The 19,777-nt window shown below is 37.7% G+C and overlaps 1 protein-coding gene across 1 annotated transcript; it reads right to left on the reverse strand.

The window, feature by feature from the left end:
- Window positions 1–8,947: 8,947 nt before the first annotated feature.
- LOC130730033 (uncharacterized mitochondrial protein AtMg00810-like) lies at window positions 8,948–9,699 on the reverse strand. The gene is made up of 2 exons (XM_057581908.1): window positions 9,696–9,699; window positions 8,948–9,648 (listed from the first exon to the last, which is right to left on the reverse strand). The coding sequence occupies exons 1-2, from the start codon at window positions 9,697–9,699 to the stop codon at window positions 8,948–8,950; spliced, it is 705 nt and encodes a 234-aa protein (XP_057437891.1).
- Window positions 9,700–19,777: the final 10,078 nt, after the last annotated feature.

Here is a 19,777-nt window from a genome sequence, read left to right on the forward strand (position 1 = left end):
GGTTAGGGTTTATGATTGAGATTTTTGATAATGTCGTTGGTGAGGGAGAAGGGCTTATAATGTTCGATCTATGGGCGGAGAAATCAATGTCAGCCTACGCTAAATTTCTCGCCCATGAACTGAGTCGTACATACACCACATTAGTGTTGGTTAGAGCCTCCGCTACTTATTAGTGACTAAAAGCTATTGTGGTTGGAAACCTTAGCATTCGCCACTAGGGATGGAAACGAGTCGGGTCGGGCTCGGGTTTTGTCTATCCCAAACCCAAACTCTCATATAAACCCGAACTCAAACCCGTCGGGTTTCGGGTTTACCCAAACCCGTTGTAGACCTCAAATTCACGTCTTAACCTAACTTGAAGTATAGATTTTTTTGCAAAACAAAATGCAACTTGTATTATTTTGTTGTGAAAAAACCTTTTATATATTTTTTGCCAAAAAATATGATACCTTAATGTTCAAATATAATCAAATTGTTAACAAATTAAGTTGTTAACATAATATGTAAGAGTAGTTTTGCAATTCTATATATAATGTTCGGGTTCGGGTGCGGGTTTCATCAATACCAAACTCAAACCCAATCATATCGGATTTTACCCGTAAAATCGTGTTTGGGCGGCCCCCACATGTTCGGGTTCCATTGTCATCCCTATTCGCCACAATCGACTCTATGCTCTACTTAGCCGACGCAATGTAGTGTTGGCTGAGTGGCGCTAAAGAAAAGACACTTTTTTCCTCCATTGCGTCGACTTTTTAGATGAAACTGGCAAAAGTTAGCTATGATGTTGTGGCCAACGCTAATTTTGGACATTATAACATACTATCCTTATTAAGTCATCTAGTTAGTCTTTTTATAGTACTCACTTATTCATAAGTTTTTTGAGTCGGCTACAATGCTATCGAGCCATTTAGCATTTTAGGACTATATATCCGAATAAAAAATTTACATCATCATTCGTAATATATGTATATATATACTTGATCATAATTTTATTTCAACCAGTTATAATATTTAATTTTAAAAATACTTTATATAGGTAGAGCACTAAGCATACTGTTTAAAAATAACAGCTTATAAAATAAAAGCATACTTAACAGGATTGATGAGGATATGGAACGAGGATTGATATCAGGCGCGCAGAGACCCACAAACCAATTCCTTGTATTCTTTTGGGAGGCACCCTTTGTGCCATTATATAATATTCATCGGCTTATCCAAAAAAAAACTAAATTGAAGTGAAAGAAGTGCAAGTTGCTCCATAATTTAGGTCAAATCACGTGAAGAAAGTGAACCTTTATGCCTTTCCTTATAAAGCACGAAGAGCCATAATTGATCAGCTGGTATAGTGGATAATATTTAAATGCAGTTTAATCAGAATCAAACCATTGCACAGTACTGGTTTAATCATATAATCAAATTTATAACTTTGCACAGTGGTTATCCGAGGAAGCGAGGACGATGATATATAGATGGGACCGGTTTTATCTAAAAGGGCACGCACGTCAAACAAATTATAAACGTATATGTAAATGCTGAGGTTCGCCATCACAAGTACGATGAAGGAAAGGGGCACGTGTCGTTGTTTTATGTTGAAAATGGAAACGAAGGTTCACAAGATGGGGTTACACAAGCACTTCACCTTTTCTGATTTTTTTAAGGTTTCCAAATAAGGAACTGGTGACCCTGCCTTTTACCCAGTTTGGGTTACCAAAGCACCTGTCTGATACTCTCCATCTCTCTCTGGTTTAAGCATATGACAGTAGTGTCATCGCACTATTGGCCTAGGCGGCTGGTTATGTGTATTGTCACTATTATTTTTGAGGTTTGGGATATTTTAAAAGTGGATAATTAGTTACTAACTTAAAGAGCATCTCCAACGCTGGTTTCTTAAACCAACTGGAGATGCTAAGGACCGTTTCTTAACTTTTCAACCCATTGGAGCTTGCTTAGTTGACAGTTTTGAATTCTTAACTACAGTGCAGAGTTGCTTCTGCTTTTTCGGTTTCTTAATTAAAATAATATTAACTTCTCTCACTTGCATCAACTGAATTCATAGGGAAAAACAACAGAAGATGAAATATGAACAAAAATTCCAGAACAGAAGATGAAATTATAACCGAATAATTACAGAATGAAGATGAAATTTATAACCAAAACTCAACGCTGTATGGAAATTTTTTGAACAGAAGCAGAAATTTTTACATGAGAAAAAAGGAAAAAAAACAGAAGCTTGAGTCTTGGGTCTTGGCTGTAGAATGACGATGGTGGAAGAACAGAAGCTCTGATCCGGTGGTTTTGCAGGGGTGGTGACGGCCGGAGATGGTTGGATCGTGGTGGGTTGGGGCTCTGATGGTGGAACCGAGGCGGGTTGTGCTAGAGAGAGAGAGAGAGAGAGAGAGAGAGAGAGAGAGAGAGAGAGAGAGAGAGAGAGGGGGGTGGAGATGGTCAGAGAAGGGTGGAGGTCGCTGGAGATTACAGAGGAAGAAGAGAGCGTGAGAGTTGACGGCTAGGGTTTGAAGCAGGGAAAGAAGGAAAGTTTATATAGGTGGTGACCGGTTCAACCGGTTATCCAGCCGTTAGGACCGGCTCTAGACCGGTTTTGACCGGTTGGGGGCCGGTTTTTTGGTCATTTGGGCCCTTTTTGACCGATTATTTTGCCATTTGGGCTGCTCTGATCAGCCCACTTTTAAAAAAAAAACTTTCAGCCCAATTATTAATATTTAATTATAGTATTAAGGAAATTAAAAGAAAATAATTAAATTTTAAATCTGAATTGGGTGAAAATAAATATTATAAATTTATGTTGTATGGTGGGACACGGGTGGGATCCTTCAAATAGTAATTTAAGAAACCATGGGTTGGAGCAAAATCTGCTTCAGTTCCTTAAGACTGATGTGTTAGTACGGGCCCACAGAAATAATGCTGAATAGTGTGTAAGAAACCAAATAAGAAGCTTTGGCATTGGAGTTGCTCTTACTATTGACTGAATTTTACATAGTCTTTCGATTAGAATATATTAATTTATCATTATAACTGAATTTGAATCTAAATATTTTTAAAATGTAAAATAGAGATGAAATTGAATGTATGTGTAAAAAAATTTACACAGTGCATATATAAATTAAATTCTTTAAAAGATTTTATATTTTTAGAAAAAAGATAATATTATTAGTAAAAAATAGTAAAATAAAAGATTAAATTAAAGGAGTTGAAATATTTTCTATAGGCTTAAATATGTTTTTGATCCATGGAAATATAACAAATTTTGGTTTTAGTTGACAAATAAAAATTTCTTAGTTTTTAATCCTGAAAATATACATCGTTATACTTTGTTCAACAAATGTGCACGGGCATGCATGATGCAAGTATTTTCTCTTTGGGTTGCTTTGAGACTGAGGTATGCCTTGAATAAGAGCACGTTTCTAGAATGTAAACCTTTAAACATTTGGGATGTGAATTCCTAGATTTGAATGTTCTCACCAACTCCTTTAATCAACCGTGTCGCATGGGCCATGTGGCAGTCCTGGGACGCGTGTCATCTTGTCAAGGTTCTGCTTGCATTCTCGCCCAGAGTTATGATAAATTCTTGGAGTTACTTCAGGAGCCGACTTCGCCGGTCCTTGTACGTCTCAAAGTAACTTCCTACGAGCATTGGCTGAAGTTCCTCCTCCAACAATATCAGGGAGACTACCCCTTGGAGACTTTGTGCTCTTCTCCTATATTGTTAATTTGGATGTTGTAAGACATAATGAGAAATAAAGAATAATTAGATGGATAGTGTGTACCTGAGAATATTCTTGTATATTTTGCGTATATATGTAGAGTTGTAAAAAGCGTGAAAATAATTATTAGTTCATACGAAAATATCATTACTTTAATTTAAAAATGTTCTCGAGTTTTTTAGGGGCGAGAGCTTGATGTTGGGATTGTGTGCTAGACCGTGAGGATGCGCTTCGTTCCTTGCCCAGACCGGCGCCAGTGGTGCCTCGGTCGGTAATGGAGGACTCGGTGACTTGGAGGAGACCTACACCAGATTGGGTCAAAGTTAATATTGGTGCCTTTGTTCGTCAATCGGTTGCTGGGTTTGGGTTGTTAGCTCGTGATGTTGATGGTGCAATTCTTGCTGCTGCCACTATTTCTCCAATTATGATGTCCTTTGCTGGTTAGCAGAGGCTCTTTGCTTGAGGTGGGCCATGCATTTAGCTATAGATCTCTTGGTTTTTAGAGGGTGTGCTTTGAGCCTGATTCTTTGCAACATTTTCAGTGGTGGAGGCGTCACTCTAGTGGCAAGTCTTATCTTGATTATTTAATTTTATCAGATTGTCACACTTTAGCTTTGGCTTTTTTACGGTTGGAATGCTTCATCCTTTATGGTTTAGATAGAGAGGAGTCTTCTAGTCTTGATTTTTTTATTGACGTCTTTTGGTCTTGATGGTTTTGTTCACTCTTGATACTTTGCATTCTATGTCAGCTTAATTAATATATTTGAAATGACTTAAAAAAAAACAATATGTAGAGGTAATATGGGTCAAAGTATTGGACGATTATTCTATTCCATAACAAGTTATCAGTTTTTATTTTATTCGTATAAAATCAATCGTGATTCTAATTTTCTTGCTTTGACAACATAAAAGGTACTCTGATAGTATAAAATTAATGGCCAGATGCACAAACTTCTGACAGCTTTCAATATAAAAAATAACTAAACAATGAATTGTTTTTAGCAAATTAAACACAATAAACAAGACAAGGCCTTAAAAAAAACAATAAACAAGACAAGATGTGCGTCAGAGATGACGATGGACACGGTTATGGATAAGATATTATAGTACCAATTTCATACTCTGCAATTTTAAAAATTACTCGTACCTATACTTATATGCTCGTATACATACTCATTACTAACAATTTAACTAAACAAGATATACTTTCACTATTTTTCATTTTTCAATAGAAAATAAAAATATAACTACTATTATAAAATAAAAAATATTAATTAAAAATACAAAAGCCGCTCAAATACTTAATAAGTTTTGCGATCGATAACTTCTCGCACTTCAAAGTTTTGTTGAAGGAAATTGTTGATATTTTTACTCATTCGTGACGTGTTAGTTTCTACCTGTTCTACTATGTGTGCTGACAAGCTTGCCTCGTTCGGTTTGCCCTTTCATTTTAGTCTCTGAAATTGGGCCTCATTTCGAATTATTTTAAGTCTACTGCTTGATTCAGACTAGCGTTGCTTGCTAGTCTTATGTTGTGCACTCATATCCACTAATTTTTGCGGGCATTTATCCATGTCCAATCTCGTACCCTTCTAGCAGATTTTTAACGTATCCATAATAAGTATTTTTTTTTTGTGGGTGTCTAATGGATTTATTACAATGGAAGGTTGGCAATCACTTTTTATCTGCTAACCAGCTGACCTAAACATGATACTTCATTGCTTTTTATTATAAAAATTAAGTTGTTAAAATGAATATCACGTGTGATGTTTCTATGCTTCTTTTATTTGATAATTATAGTATTGGCCTTGCGGGAATAAGTCAAGGAGTTGGGCCCTGAGTTGTAAATTTTAGAAGACAAATAGAAAAAAAATTCGGAGGTGTTTTTATGGTTACATTTGGAATGCATTTTTCAGGGGTGTTTACTTTATGTTATATCATTTTTTTAATAACAAATGCTAAAGGGATAGAAAAAAAAAGCAAAAAAACACCGCCAACTCCATAATGAAATTACTGTCCATAGGCTATCAGCAAGCAAGACAAAAGTCATGTCTGCTGGAGAACCCTCCCACATCACTAAAGGTGACGATGAACCAACACCCAACTTTGCCAAGAAATTTGCTACCACATTCCCTTCACGGAGCAAGTGTTAAATCACCTCACAATCTCGGCGCAATAATCGCTTGACTCGATTAATAATCGATGCATGGTGATGGAAATTAAGCAAGATGAATGCTGTGAGAAGCCCCAGAGCTAGAGTCATATGAGAAAAGATCCCCCGCCGAAAAGCATGCTTCCAACAGATCTCCAGACCACGAAGAATCGCTAAAAGCTCTGCATGAATACAATCAAAAATCCAATATGACTAACATACCCAGCCAACCAAGTCTCATCACTAGAACGCACAACATCCCAAAGCCTGAAGGACTAGGATTCCCAAGAGAGCTATCATCAGTATTCAACACAACGTAACTGTCCCGGGGTGGCTGCATCGCATAAAAAAAGAAACGAATTTTTTTAGGGACCAATTTAGTTTCACCTCTATGTTAAAATGACTAAAACTATACTTGACTATAAGTTTAATTATATTATAAAATGAAGCTCGAAAAAAATCATAAATTAAATCTTTTTCCATTAAATATTTTCATTCCAAATCGATTTCTATAGTTTACAGCTTTGGTGTTGTTCTTCATTCCACTTTACTTTACAACACTTTATTTAAGCAATTTATAATTTGCTTCACGAGTAGGCTTGACCCGTTTGGAAGAGCTTATTTGAGCTTATCTGATAGCATATATAAGCTCTTATGTCAGTGTTTGAGAGAGCTTATGCAAACAACTTATGACCTATCATAAGTTTTTTTGAGCTTATTTTCATAAGCTATTCAGAATAGCTTATGAAAAAGAGCTTATGCTTATATATAGCTTATTTTCAATTTATTTCAATAAATATTTTAAAATAGCTTATGAACAAGCACTTATGTCATAAGCGCTTATGACCATAAGCTCTTAATTAAGCTGTGTTTCAATAAATATTAGATGATTCATAAACATTTCTATCATTTTCCGCTTTATTTTCACAAAAATTTATTTTTTTTATGTATTCTTCTCTTCTTTTCAATTATATCATATATAACAGCTTTTACTTTCCCTCTCTTTTATTACTGTCTCTATTATCTCCCCTCCATTTATAATTAAAATGAATTTCCAACAAAACTTGTTCCTAATATAATTACTTTTCACTCAAACAAGATTGTCTCCGAATGAGGATACTGTAAGCACTAAAAAAATGCAAGGGATTTTTGGAGTAGCCTGTGAACCGCATAGAGGGGCACAATCTCTTCTTTAAGTAATCACTTGACCGATGAATCACTTAAATTTTGAAATTATTTAATTTTAGAAACATTTGGGGAACTGTGCTTTTAGTGATAGCATAATGCCCGTCGTGAATTTAATATAGGAAAGTTTATCTAGTTTCACACTCTTAACTATTTTCCGAAGTAACAAAAAAAAAATCACACTCTTAACCACTTTTACCTAAGTGAGATAATAAGAGAAAAATCGATGATATGATATGTGATGCGATAGGAAAAAAAATAAAAATAACAAAAGAAAGTCAGTAACATGTGATGTCAAGAAAAACTAAAGTCTGAGTATATCAAAGCCAATTAATATACTATAAACCACTTTATCAATTATTTAATTGATGAAGTGAATCTAAATTACAATGTATACTATATAGTGTTTTGATCGGTCGAAACAACCCCTCGGCCCACCACTATTCTTGTTGGCCTAAAAAACTCGCAACCTGAACGTCAAGTTGACCATACAAGTAAGACAAAATCTTCACTACAACTAGTTGAACGAATAAGTTATTGGAGTTAATGATGTAAGATCACTAAAGCAAGGCTAACACCTTGAAGGGAAACTACGTAATAACCTAATAAATGTTAAACATTCTCATTACTACCCACTCCAATATCTATAAATGCAAGTTTGTTAACTTTGCACCTCCCTCGCCGTGGATTATCTCTGCACAACCGTGTCATCATTGCCACACTCGCTATCGTGTCCCACCACATACGATCAGAGAATCTCTCAGCTTAGATTCTGGAAAAATAATGATTTCATATGTGGAGAAACATATAAGTCAGTTCTCATATTCATGGTTTGAAGTTAGAACGAGACGCAAGCAAAATTCTCATAAAGATTCACCTCCAAAACAAAATTATCTTGGGAATCCCTAAATCATAGCATGTTGGAGACCTTTTTCCACAAGAACAAATTGAAATCACGATCCAATACTTGATGAATTTGTCAACTCATAGAGAGCGTCGTGAATATTTAGAGAAATTTATGTAGGCATCACGCACACATAGAGAAGATGATTTTCAAATTCATCATCCTAAGAGATTTTTTCTCAATGAGCGAAACAAGAATTACAAGAAACGTGATGACGCTTAATTTAGCTATGCGAGAACCACCACTTACAATGAGGAGATTTGTCGTCAAATAAGTGGAATTTTGGCGAAGATACATAATTCGTTCTTTCACAAAATCATTTCGATGGGAATTCCTAAGAGTTTCAAGAAGCCAACGAGAATAAAGCCAAACGTGTGAGAAACTGATGAAACTTCACATTCATGTCATTCTTGGGAGCGTTAGATGCTTTGGTATGCCGAACTTTTTCTTTAACTCTAAGAAAATAATCTTTATGATGGTTCTCATCCCTTCCTCCTCGATTTGTTAGAGGATGGTATGAGCTTTCTGATTAATTCGTTCATCATTTTATCACTTGTAGAAAAGCATAGGAGTAAATAAACTCTCATTGTATTGATAATGAAAGCATAGATATGTTTATATACAAGTTTAGTTGAGTAAACAACTCAAACAGAATGCTTAGTTGTCCTAACAAACTCTTAACAAAAGCTTAGCTGTCCTAACAAACTCTAAACAACCTAACTATATACATATATACAAGTCAATACCCTCCCTCAAGCTTAGATGTACAAATTTCTTAAACTAAGCTTGGACAATAAAAGCTGAAACTGTGGTGTATGGAGAGCCTTTGTATGTAGATCAGCTAACTGGGCATGAGTAGGAATTGGCATAAGTTTGATGATTCCTTGTTGCACCTTGTCTCTAACCAAGTGGCAATCGATTTCAATGTGTTTCGTTCACTCATGAAATGTGGGATTCTGAGCTATGTAGATAGCTGACAAATTATCACAAAACAATGCCCACTGGTTTCTGAATCGGTTGCTGAAGATCCTCAAGAAGATACAATAGCCATTGTATTTCACAAACGGTAGTGGCCATGGCTCTATATTCAGCCTCTGAGGAAGATCTAGAAATTGTACTCTGCTTCTTTGACTTCCAGCTAACCAAGGAAGAACCATAAAACAAATTGTACCCTATAACTGATTTTCTGGTGTCAACACAGGAGGCCCAATCTGAATCACAAAATCCTGTAAGCTTATGAGAAGAGTCAGCTGAAAAGAATAAGCCTTGACCCGGTTGCTGTTTAAGATATCTCAAAATTCTCATGGCAGCTTCATGATGCTCCTTCATTGGAGTGGAAAGGAACTGACTTAAGGTGCTCACAGCAAAGGACAAGTCAGGCATGGTGTTTGTAAGATACAGTAACCGTCCAATGAGCCTTCTGTAACCTGAAATATCGGAGAAAGGCTGATCTGTGAGTGCTGGAAACTTTGTGCCCGGCACCATGGGTGTACTAACAGGTTGACTAGCAAGTAACCCAGCCTCTTCAATCAAATCCAGAGCATACTTCCTCTGAGATAGCACCAAGCCCTCTTTAGATCTGGCTACTTCAAAGCCTAGAAAATATCTGAGATTGCCTAAGTCTTTAATTTTGAACTGATTGTCCAGAAACTGTTTGACTTTGGTAATTTCCTCTAAATCATCACCTGTAAGGACAATGTCATCAACATAAATGAGTAAAATTGTCAAATGCCCATTATGAGAGCGAACAAACAGTGAGTAATCACTCTTGGATTGCACATATCCTAAGGAAATCAGGGAAGTTGTCAGTTTATGGTTCCACTGTCAGCTAGCCTGCTTTAAGCCATATAATGACTTTGTCAGCTTGCATACTTGGGAAGATTGAGCAGTAGCATAGCCTGGAGGTGGAAGCATATACACTTCTTCATCTAAAGTGCCATGCAAAAAAGCATTGTTGACATCTAATTGCTTCAGGAACCAGTTCTTAGATGCTGCCAGAGCCAGAACCAACCTCACAGTTGTCATCTTTACAACTGGAGAAAAGGTTTCAAAGTAGTCCAATCCCTCTTTTTGTGTGTAACCCTTGGCTACCAACCTAGCTTTGAACCTCTCAACAGTACCATCTGCATGCCTCTTAATCCGGAATACCCATTTACATCCAATTGGATGCTTACCAGGTGGTAAGGCAGTCAGTTCCCATGTTTTGGTACTCTCAAGAGCTGCAATTTCAAGGTCCATTGCTTGCCTCCATCTCTCATCCTTCACAGCTTGACTATATGTTCACTTGAAAGTAGGAGAAATTGTATTATTACTTCTTAATCAGAATACAAAGGGTAATTACATTATATAGAAGAAGACTAATCCTAAATAAGGAAATAACTAATTATGTACACAATCTCCTAATAAGAGAATAAATCTCTTAATACTGAATATAATCTTCTAATAATAATTCTTATATTAATTCCTTATTTACAACACCCCCCCTCAAGCTGGTGAATGAATATCTATCATTCCCAGCTTGCAAGTAAGCTCTCGAAACCGCTCCAAGGGAAGTCCTTTGGTGAGCACATCAGCCAACTGAAGTCCTGAGGGGACATACTGTGTAGATATTAGACCACTATCCAATTTCTCTTTGATGAAGTGCCGGTCTATCTCTATGTGCTTTGTTCTGTCGTGTTGGACTGGATTATGAGCAATACTAATGGCAGATTTATTATCACAGAAGAGTCTCATGGGAGCTTCATACTTTATTTTCAAATCATCCAGTATGATCTTCATCCACAACAGTTCACAAACTCCTTGAGCCATGGCTCTAAACTCTGCCTCTGCGCTTGATCTAGCAACTACATTCTGCTTCTTGCTCCTCCATGTAACTAAATTTCCACCCAAGAACATACAATATCCTGTAGTGGATCTCCTGTCAACAATTGACCCTGCATAATCTGCATCAGTATAAACCTCCATAGACAACTGCTCACTCTTCTTGAACAGCAGACCTCTCCCTGGACTTGCCTTCAGATACTGCAAGATTCTATCCACAGCCTGTAAGTGTCTCTCCTGTGGGTCATGCATGAATTGACTGACAACACTAACAGGATAAGCTATGTCAGGCCTAGTGTGAGATAGATAAATGAGCTTCCCCACAAGTCTCTGATATTGAGCCTTATCAACCCTAAGGTCCTCCTCACTACTTCCAATCTTGTGGTTTTGCTCTATAGGCACTCCAATGGGCTTACAACCCAATTTACCAGTCTCTTTGAGAAGATCAAGGACATACTTTCTTTGAGATATGAAAATCCCTTGCTTCGAGTATGCCACCTCCATACCTAGGAAATATTTCAGTTTTCCAAGATCCTTCATTTCAAATTGGGCTGCCAACTGTTTCCTCAGATTCTGCTTCTCAAGTTCATCATTACCTGCAATGATCATATCGTCTACATAGACTAACAGAAGAGTGAGTTTACCATTTTGAGTATGTTTGATAAAGAGGGTATGATCACCTTGGCTTTGTTTATAACCCAGAGACACCATAGCATTAGTGAATCTCCCAAACCAAGCTCGGGGTGACTGTTTGAGCCCATATAGGGCCTTCTTCAGTTTGCACACCTTATTTCTTCCTGAAGTAGGGTCATACCCCGGTGGAATCTCCATATACACCTCTTCCTCCAAATCTCCATGCAAGAAAGCATTTTTAACATCAAACTGTTGCAACTCCCAATCAAAATGAGCTGCTAAGGAAAGAATGATCCTTACAGTGTTCATTTTTGCTACCGGAGCAAATGTCTCTTCATAATCAATTCCATAGGTCTGGGTGTATCCCTTTGCAACTAGCCTCGCCTTATACCTGTCAAGTGTGCCATCAGATCGGTACTTCACGGTATAAATCCACCTGCAACCTACTGTCCTCTTGTCATTTGGCTTCTCAACAATCTCCCAAGTTCCATTTTTGTCCAGTGCATGCATCTCTTCATTCATGGCTTGAATCCAGTTCTTATCTTTTAATGCTTCTTGTACTGATGTAGGGACTCTAATAGAGTCAATAGCTGAAATAAAACTCTGATGCTGCACAGAAAGATTTTGAGTAGACACAAACTGGGATATAGGGTACTTGGCACAAGAACGTTTTCCTTTTCGTAAGGCAATAGGTAAGTCATCAAGGTTATGCTCATAGGAATTACTAGGCTCAGGGTTCGCAACACTTACCTCAGGATCAGACGATTGGACTTGTTGTTGGATCAGGACGGGTTTTACTTTCCGCTGGTACTTTATCCTGAACCTGTCAACATTATTCTGATCTGGTACTACTTCAGAACCATTGTCATCATTCTCATCTGGTACTAGTTCAGGACCATTGTCATCATTCTGATTTGGTACTAGTTCAGGACCATTGTCATCATCATCACTGTCCTCAGTGATAGGAATAGAGGAAGGCATCAAGGGATCCTGTAGAAGAGGAATAACAGACAATTCTGGAGACTCAACTTCCTGAGTATTCCCCCCCTGAAGCTGAGGATTGGGATAAAAAGACTCTGATTCTTGAAAAGTAACATCCATGGATATATAGACACGACGACTAGGAGGATGATAACACTTGTAGCCCTTTTTATCTGAGGCATATCCTATAAAGATGCACTTAATAGCTCGAGGATCTAACTTACCCCGATGATGACCGTGAACATGGACAAAGGCGGAACAACCAAATACACGACTTTGAAGACCTGACTTAATGGGCACAGACGGAAAGAAGCTAGTCATAACCTGCACAGGACTAACACTAGATAAAACCCTAGAAGGTAACCTATTAATTAAATAAGCAGCAGTCAAGACAGCTTCCCCCCAATAAAACTTAGGAACATTCATTTGAAAGAGTAAAGCTCGAGTGATTTCAAGAAGATGACGATTTTTCCTTTCAGCAACCCCATTTTGTTGTGGGGTGTCAACACAAGTCAACTCATGAACCACACCATTTTTTGTAAGAAATTCAGAAAAATTCTTGTTAACATACTCTTTCCCATTGTCTGACCTTAACCTCTTAATAGGTTTCCCAAACTGTGTTCTAATCATGTGGAAAAAGTTAACAAATAATTGAAACACCTCATACTTATCTTTCATAAGAAAAACCCATGTAATCCGAGTACAATCATCAATAAAAGTAACAAACCATTTTGCACCAGAAACATTAGAAATGGACGAAGGTCCCCACACATCAGAGTGAACAAGATCAAAAGGTTGAGCACATTTATTATTACTAGGAAGAAAAGTTGAACGATGATGCTTAGAAAACTGACAAACATCACAATGAAAAGATTCGACTGACACTTTTGAAAATAAATGGGGAAACATGGTCCTAAGAATACTAAAAGGAGGATGCCCAAGACGCTTGTGCCGCAACCATATTTGAGAAGTATTCCAGGACTCTGAACTCGTCTGATGACACTTGCTTTCCTCGTGCCGCAGACAGTATAACCCGTCCTGTTCCTTAGCAATCCCAATTATCTGTCCCGTGGCAAGATCCTGAAAAACACCATGTGAGTGGAAAAAGGTTACAGCACAGTTCAAGTCTCGAGTGAGTTTATGGATGGACAAAAGATTGTTAGAAAGCTTTGGGACATGAAGCACATGCTTTAAGGGAAGAGATGGACTAAGGTGAATATTACCACATCCCGTAATCTGGTTTTGGGATCCATTAGCAACAGTGATATAGTGTTTTTCAGGGTAAGTGGAATAAGAAGATAAATGTGAGGGGTGAGGTGTCATATGATCTGTAGCACCAGAGTCAATAATCCATTCATTTTCAGTACTCAAAGCATTAAGAGATAAGAAGGTAGAACTCTTACCAGTCATTGTGAGAGAACAAGAACCAGAGGGCTTACTCAATGAGTCCATAAAAGCTCTCAGACGCTCCAATTCTGCTTTGCTAAGGCTAGGGACATCTTCTGCTGGTGGTACAGGTGGGACTTCACCATCATTTTCCATGTCAGAAGTTGTGTGATTTGCGCGCCTCTGCGGAGCACCTTTGGACCCCCTCATACGTCTAAGGACGTTTTCCCTTCCATAAAGTTTGAAACAGTACTCTTTGGTGTGACCAGACCTCTTACAGTAAGTGCAACGATCATCACGGTTGAAGAGATCATCACGGTTGAAGCGATCATCACGGTTGGGGCGATCATCACGGTTAGGGTGTCCGGAAGAGGTGGATCCTTTTATGGGACCCTTTCCAGAGGCTAAGGCTGAACCATCAACTGATTTGTCTTCCACCATCACTGTCCTCCTAGTTTCTTCACCACGAACTATAAAGAACACCTCTGAGAGAGAAGGGAGTTGCTCTTTACCCAAAACTTGGACCCGAATCGGATCAAATTCAGAGTTAAGCCCAGAGAGAAACTTAAAGATTCGCGCTTTTTCAATAAATTTATTCAATGTTGTGGAGTCAGCATCACACTTCATCTTCAGATTTTGATACTGATCTAATTCAATCCATAGACCATTCAAGGTCCCATAGTAATCTGTCACGGAGAGAGTTCCTTGCTTAGAATTGAAAACTTTATTTTCCAATTCATAACAAGCTGAGAGATCTTGTTTCTTAGAATATGCCTGTGCCAGATTATTCCAAATCTCCTTAGCAGTAGGGAAAAACATATAATTCCGGCTAATTTCCGGAATCATGGAGTACCAAAACCAGGTCATAATAAGAGAATTCTCTTCACGCCATGTGTCATATTGTGGATCAGTTTCAGCAGGGGCTTTTTCTTCAATATAACTGATTTTCTTGCGACTTATGAGAGTGTGACGGATGAGCTCAGACCATTGGAGGTAGTTGCGCCCATCCAAGCGAAAGGAACCTTGTAATACTGGGAGATCTTTGTGGGTCAAAGGTGGAAGAGAGACTTTCACTCCAGAAGTGAGTTTCTCCTTAGGTATGGGAATCTCGTCTCCAGACATACTGAGAGATGTTACTGTAGAAGGGAAACAAGAGGAAAAATAACAGAAACAGAGAAGATTGCACTCTCCTTGAATGGAAGAACCAAAGGCTTCTCAAGAAAAAACACCAACAAAGTGAGGAAACGACCCTCAGAACAAGACCAAAAGGCACGGGGAACCCTCTCTGTGCAATCGGAGTAACGAACAGAGGATGGCAGGCCGGTGATGAAGAGCACAGGCCTCCAAACGGTATAAGCCAACAGTGGCAAAACAGGAAACGTTACCAGATAAAAGGGCCGTAATAAGACGGCTAGGGTTTTTTTCGCAGAAGCAGAACTCCCAAGATCGGGAGCTCTGATACCAACTTGAAAGTAGGAGAAATTGTATTATTACTTCTTAATCAGAATACAAAGGGTAATTACATTATATAGAAGAAGACTAATCCTAAATAAGGAAATAACTAATTATGTACACAATCTCCTAATAAGAGAATAAATCTCCTAATACTGAATATAATCTTCTAATAATAATTCTTATATTAATTCCTTATTTACAACATGTTCGAGGTTCAATAAGAGTAGAACAAGACAAAACAAAAGATTGATAGGATGGAGAAAGAGAAGAATAAGAGAGATAGTCAGAGAGAGGATAAAGAATACCAGATGAGGAGGTAGATGATTGAGTTCCCTGTGATGAAGAATGGACTAAGTGACAGTGATAATCCTGCAAGTATGATGGTTTTGTTCTGGTTCTGGCAGATTGCCTTATAGGGACAGGTTGAGTACCAACAGGAGAAAGTGGAGAAGGATTTTGTAAATCTGATGATGGTAAAGAATCAGGTATAGAATGATTGATGTGAGTAGGTAAAGATGGAGCTTGGGGTTCAGTAGGAAGGATATGAAACAATGAGTCATGTGATTCAGAAATACCTTGATGAAAAGGAAAAATGTTTTCATAAAAAATAACATTCCGAGACAAAAATATTTCTCTTGAAAAAAGATCAAGCAAAAGAAAACCTTTAAGATGGTAGTAGCATAACACAATGAACCAAAAACTCTTAAATGATCCAAATCTGGTGTTTTGTCATATAAAATCATGTAGGGTGATTTGTTTGAAAGAACCCTAGTGGGTAAGAGATTAATCAAATAAGTGGCATGCAAAACAACAAAGGACCAAAATGGAATGGACAAGTTAGAGTGAAACATCAAAGCCCTAGCAACATTCAAGATATGTTGATGCTTTCTCTCCACAATCCCATTTTGCTGTGGGGTTTCCACACAAGTTTTCTGATGTTGAATTCCATGTTTTGTGTAAAACTCTGGCATGTGGAACTCAACACCATTATCTGTCCTGACTAGTTTTACTTGTTTCTGAAAATGGTTTTGTGCAAACTCAATAAACCTTTGTAAAACCATTCTAGCTTCTGATTTTAATTTCATTAATTTGATCCATGTAAAACGAGATTTGTCATCCACAATAGTAAGAAAGTATTTAGCACCAGTAATAGAAGATTGGCTATAAGGCCCCCAAATATCTACATGTATCAAAGTCAATATATTTTCAGAAACAGTTTTGCTCAAAGGAAAATACAACTTTTTCTGTTTTGCAAAATGACATGAATCACAAGGATCACATGGGGATAAGGGAATAGATGGATACAATTTGTGTAATTGTTCAAAACAAGTATAAGAGAGATGACCTAACCTATGATGCCAAACATGAGGCATTTTTACAGGTAAGGTAGTAGACATATTGACTGAATGAAATGAAGCTAAAGGTTGTACTTGATGAAAAGGTGGTAGAATCATGATGTAGAGTCCATTCTTGATCTCAGCTCTCCCAATCATCTTCAAGGTGATCTTGTCCTGTAAATAACAGAAATTATCACTAAAGACAAGTCTGTTTGGTAAAGTTCTAGTGAGTTTTTGGACAGAAACAAGGTTAACATCAAAACTAGGAACATACAGGACATTATGCAAGGTTAGTGTGGGAGAAAGAATAACTGTCCCTATGCAATGTGCCATGGCACTGGCCTTATTTGGTAAGGAAACAGAAATGGGACTGATTTTATAATAGGAAACAAAAAAAGTTAGAGAGCAAACAATGTGATCAGTGGCCCCAGAGTCCATGATCCATTGCTTAGAAAACTTACCTATGCCATTAGAAATGACATTGTGACTGCTCACAAGATGAGAAGAAAGTGAGCTAGCTGTAGGTTGAGAAGAGGGAAGCAAGGCCAACAGACTCTGAAGTTGTTCTCTTGTGAGTTCCACACCATTAGAAGATGACTGTGCTTCATCAACTGTGTCACCATCTCCAGAAACAGCAGTATAGGCTTTCTTTGGCTTATAGCCATTTGGAAAACCGGGAGGATAGCCATGCTTTTTTAAGCAAGTATCAACAATGTGATTTGTTCTGCCACAGTGAGAGCAAAGCCTGTTGCCCTTGTTGGAAGATTTCTGATAACTTGGCTTGCCCTTTCCAGAAGAAGAACCTTGTGATGAGGCTTGTGAAGGCGTTGCTTGAACTGCCATAGCTGCAGGATCAGGTAGTACAACAATATTTAGATGGCGCTCTTGTTGAAGAATCATGGAAAATATTCGTGGTAAATCAGGCATAGGATCCATGAGAAGAATCTGAGACCGAGCTGCAGCAAAATTGTCATTCAAACCCCTCAAGAAGCAGAGCACACAATCATTATCCCTGTAACGCTTGACAGTCTTCACTGCCTCACAGCAACAACCAGTAGCAGAAGAACAGGCAGGAATTGGGCGATAGTTACACATTTCATCCCACAATATCTTTAGTTTTGTGTAATAAGCAGTAATTGATAAATCCCCTTGCTGCAGAGAGTAAAGTTCATGATGAAGATGAGAGATACGAACCGAATCTCCTTGAGAAAACCGAGCCTTGAGATCCTTCCAAACATCAGTAGCAGCATCAAACCAGATAATGCTTATTGCAATCTCAGGTGTGACAGAGTGAGTAATCCAAGAAAGCACGAGATTGTTGCATCGTTTTCAAGCTGAGAGCATGGGATCATCATCTGCAAGCCTCGGAATAGTGCCATCAACGAACCCAAATTTGTTCTTCATCTGCAGCGACATCTCCATAGCTCTTGCCCAGCCATGGTAATTGCTGCCATCAAGGATAGGAGTAACAAGAACCAAGGACGGGTTCTCGTTGGGATGAATATAGTAATCGTGTGATGTATCCTTCAAATTCTCAGGAGTAATCGCAACTCTAGCCGCCATTGTTGCAGATTAGGGAAAACCGAAAGAAACCCTAAAACACACAATCAAGATCGAAGAGGAAAAAGAAAGCGATTCAGAAGCGAATCGACACAAGGAGATGTAGAACCGAAGCAAGAAAAAGAAGAATCGACACAAGAAGATGAAGATTCAAGACAGGAAGAGAAAGAATCGAATCAGAATGAGGAAGAATCAACAAAAAACGAAACGGAATCAAAGCAATTCCAGAATCGGTGATGAAAGCATGCGGAAGCTTGAAGAGTTTTCTCCTGATACCATGTAGAAAGCATAGGAGTAAATAAACTCTCATTGTATTGATAATGAAAGCATAGATATGTTTATATACAAGTTTAGTTGAGTAAACAACTCAAACAGAATGCTTAGCTGTCCTAACAAACTCTTAACAAAAGCTTAGTTGTCCTAACAAACTCTAAACAACCTAACTATATACATATATACAAGTCAATATCACTAGCAAAGGTCTGTTTATGACTTCCCATACTTTGGGAAAGATTAAACAAGAAAAACACGAATCAATGCTTTATTTCCTAAAATAGGCACATAACACATGCATCTAGAAAATGATTTCTAATATTTGGTATGTATATAATAAAATGCAATGAAGAAAGAGACTCTCAATTCAGGTGCTTACTTGAGTACCCATAAATTTAAATGAGTGTAGCATACACTAATGATATGTACCAATAAAATGAGTATACTTAAGATGATATGGATATGTGAGTGATGACTTGACATTATTTTCTAATTTATCCTTATTCATTAAGTATTTGCTTAAAGTCCCCACTTTTATTTAGTAAACTCAATAATGACCTCACTTTTATTTGTGTTCTTCATATTTTTCATCTTCTTCAAACCTTCATTACCAGAACTCTAGAACCCAACAAACTCAAACTCACCTTATTTTCCATTTTCTCAATCTTCTTCTTTCTCAATTCAACCCCAAACGAGAACACATAAACCATTCAAACCCACTCTCACCCCCAGAACAGAGAAAGAAAGAAAAAAACAATCCTTCCCCTGTGTTGCAAAATCTTCTCTCGGATTCATCGTTTTTTTTTTTATTTTTCCTTTTCTAGTTTTGAATTGAAAACTCACCTGCGCAGCAAATCCAATTCAAAAAAGCAAGGAAGAAACAAAAAATAAAAGCAACGAGAAACTGGGCATAAACATAGCCGCAAAACAAAGAGAATAGAGAGAGGAATAGGGGGAAAATACATATGCAGAGGAAACAGCCAAGTTGTGAGATGAATCACATATCAGTGTCCCTCGCGAGCAGCAAGCAATCCATCGCACCAATCAGCAGCCCACAAAAACCCCATATTAGTAGCGCAATCAGCCATCCACGCACCCCACAACATCAACAAGCGTATGTGAATGAAGTGAAAGAAGGTGAGGCGAAATGGGAAGAACATAAAGAACCCTAAATCCAGAGGCAAAATGAATAATGAGATGAACATATGGGAGATGAAGGTGAAAAAATTAATCTCATTCCAGACCCATAATTTTTCATCTAACAGAAGGATTGAATTCGAAAAACATAAGGTTATGGGGTTAGTTTATAATTACAATAAATCTACAACGTTGATTCATAGTTTCAAAAAATCCACAATATTATTAATCA

This window comes from Lotus japonicus, chromosome 1, assembly GCF_012489685.1.
Source record: "Lotus japonicus ecotype B-129 chromosome 1, LjGifu_v1.2".
NCBI lineage: Eukaryota > Viridiplantae > Streptophyta > Magnoliopsida > Fabales > Fabaceae > Lotus > Lotus japonicus.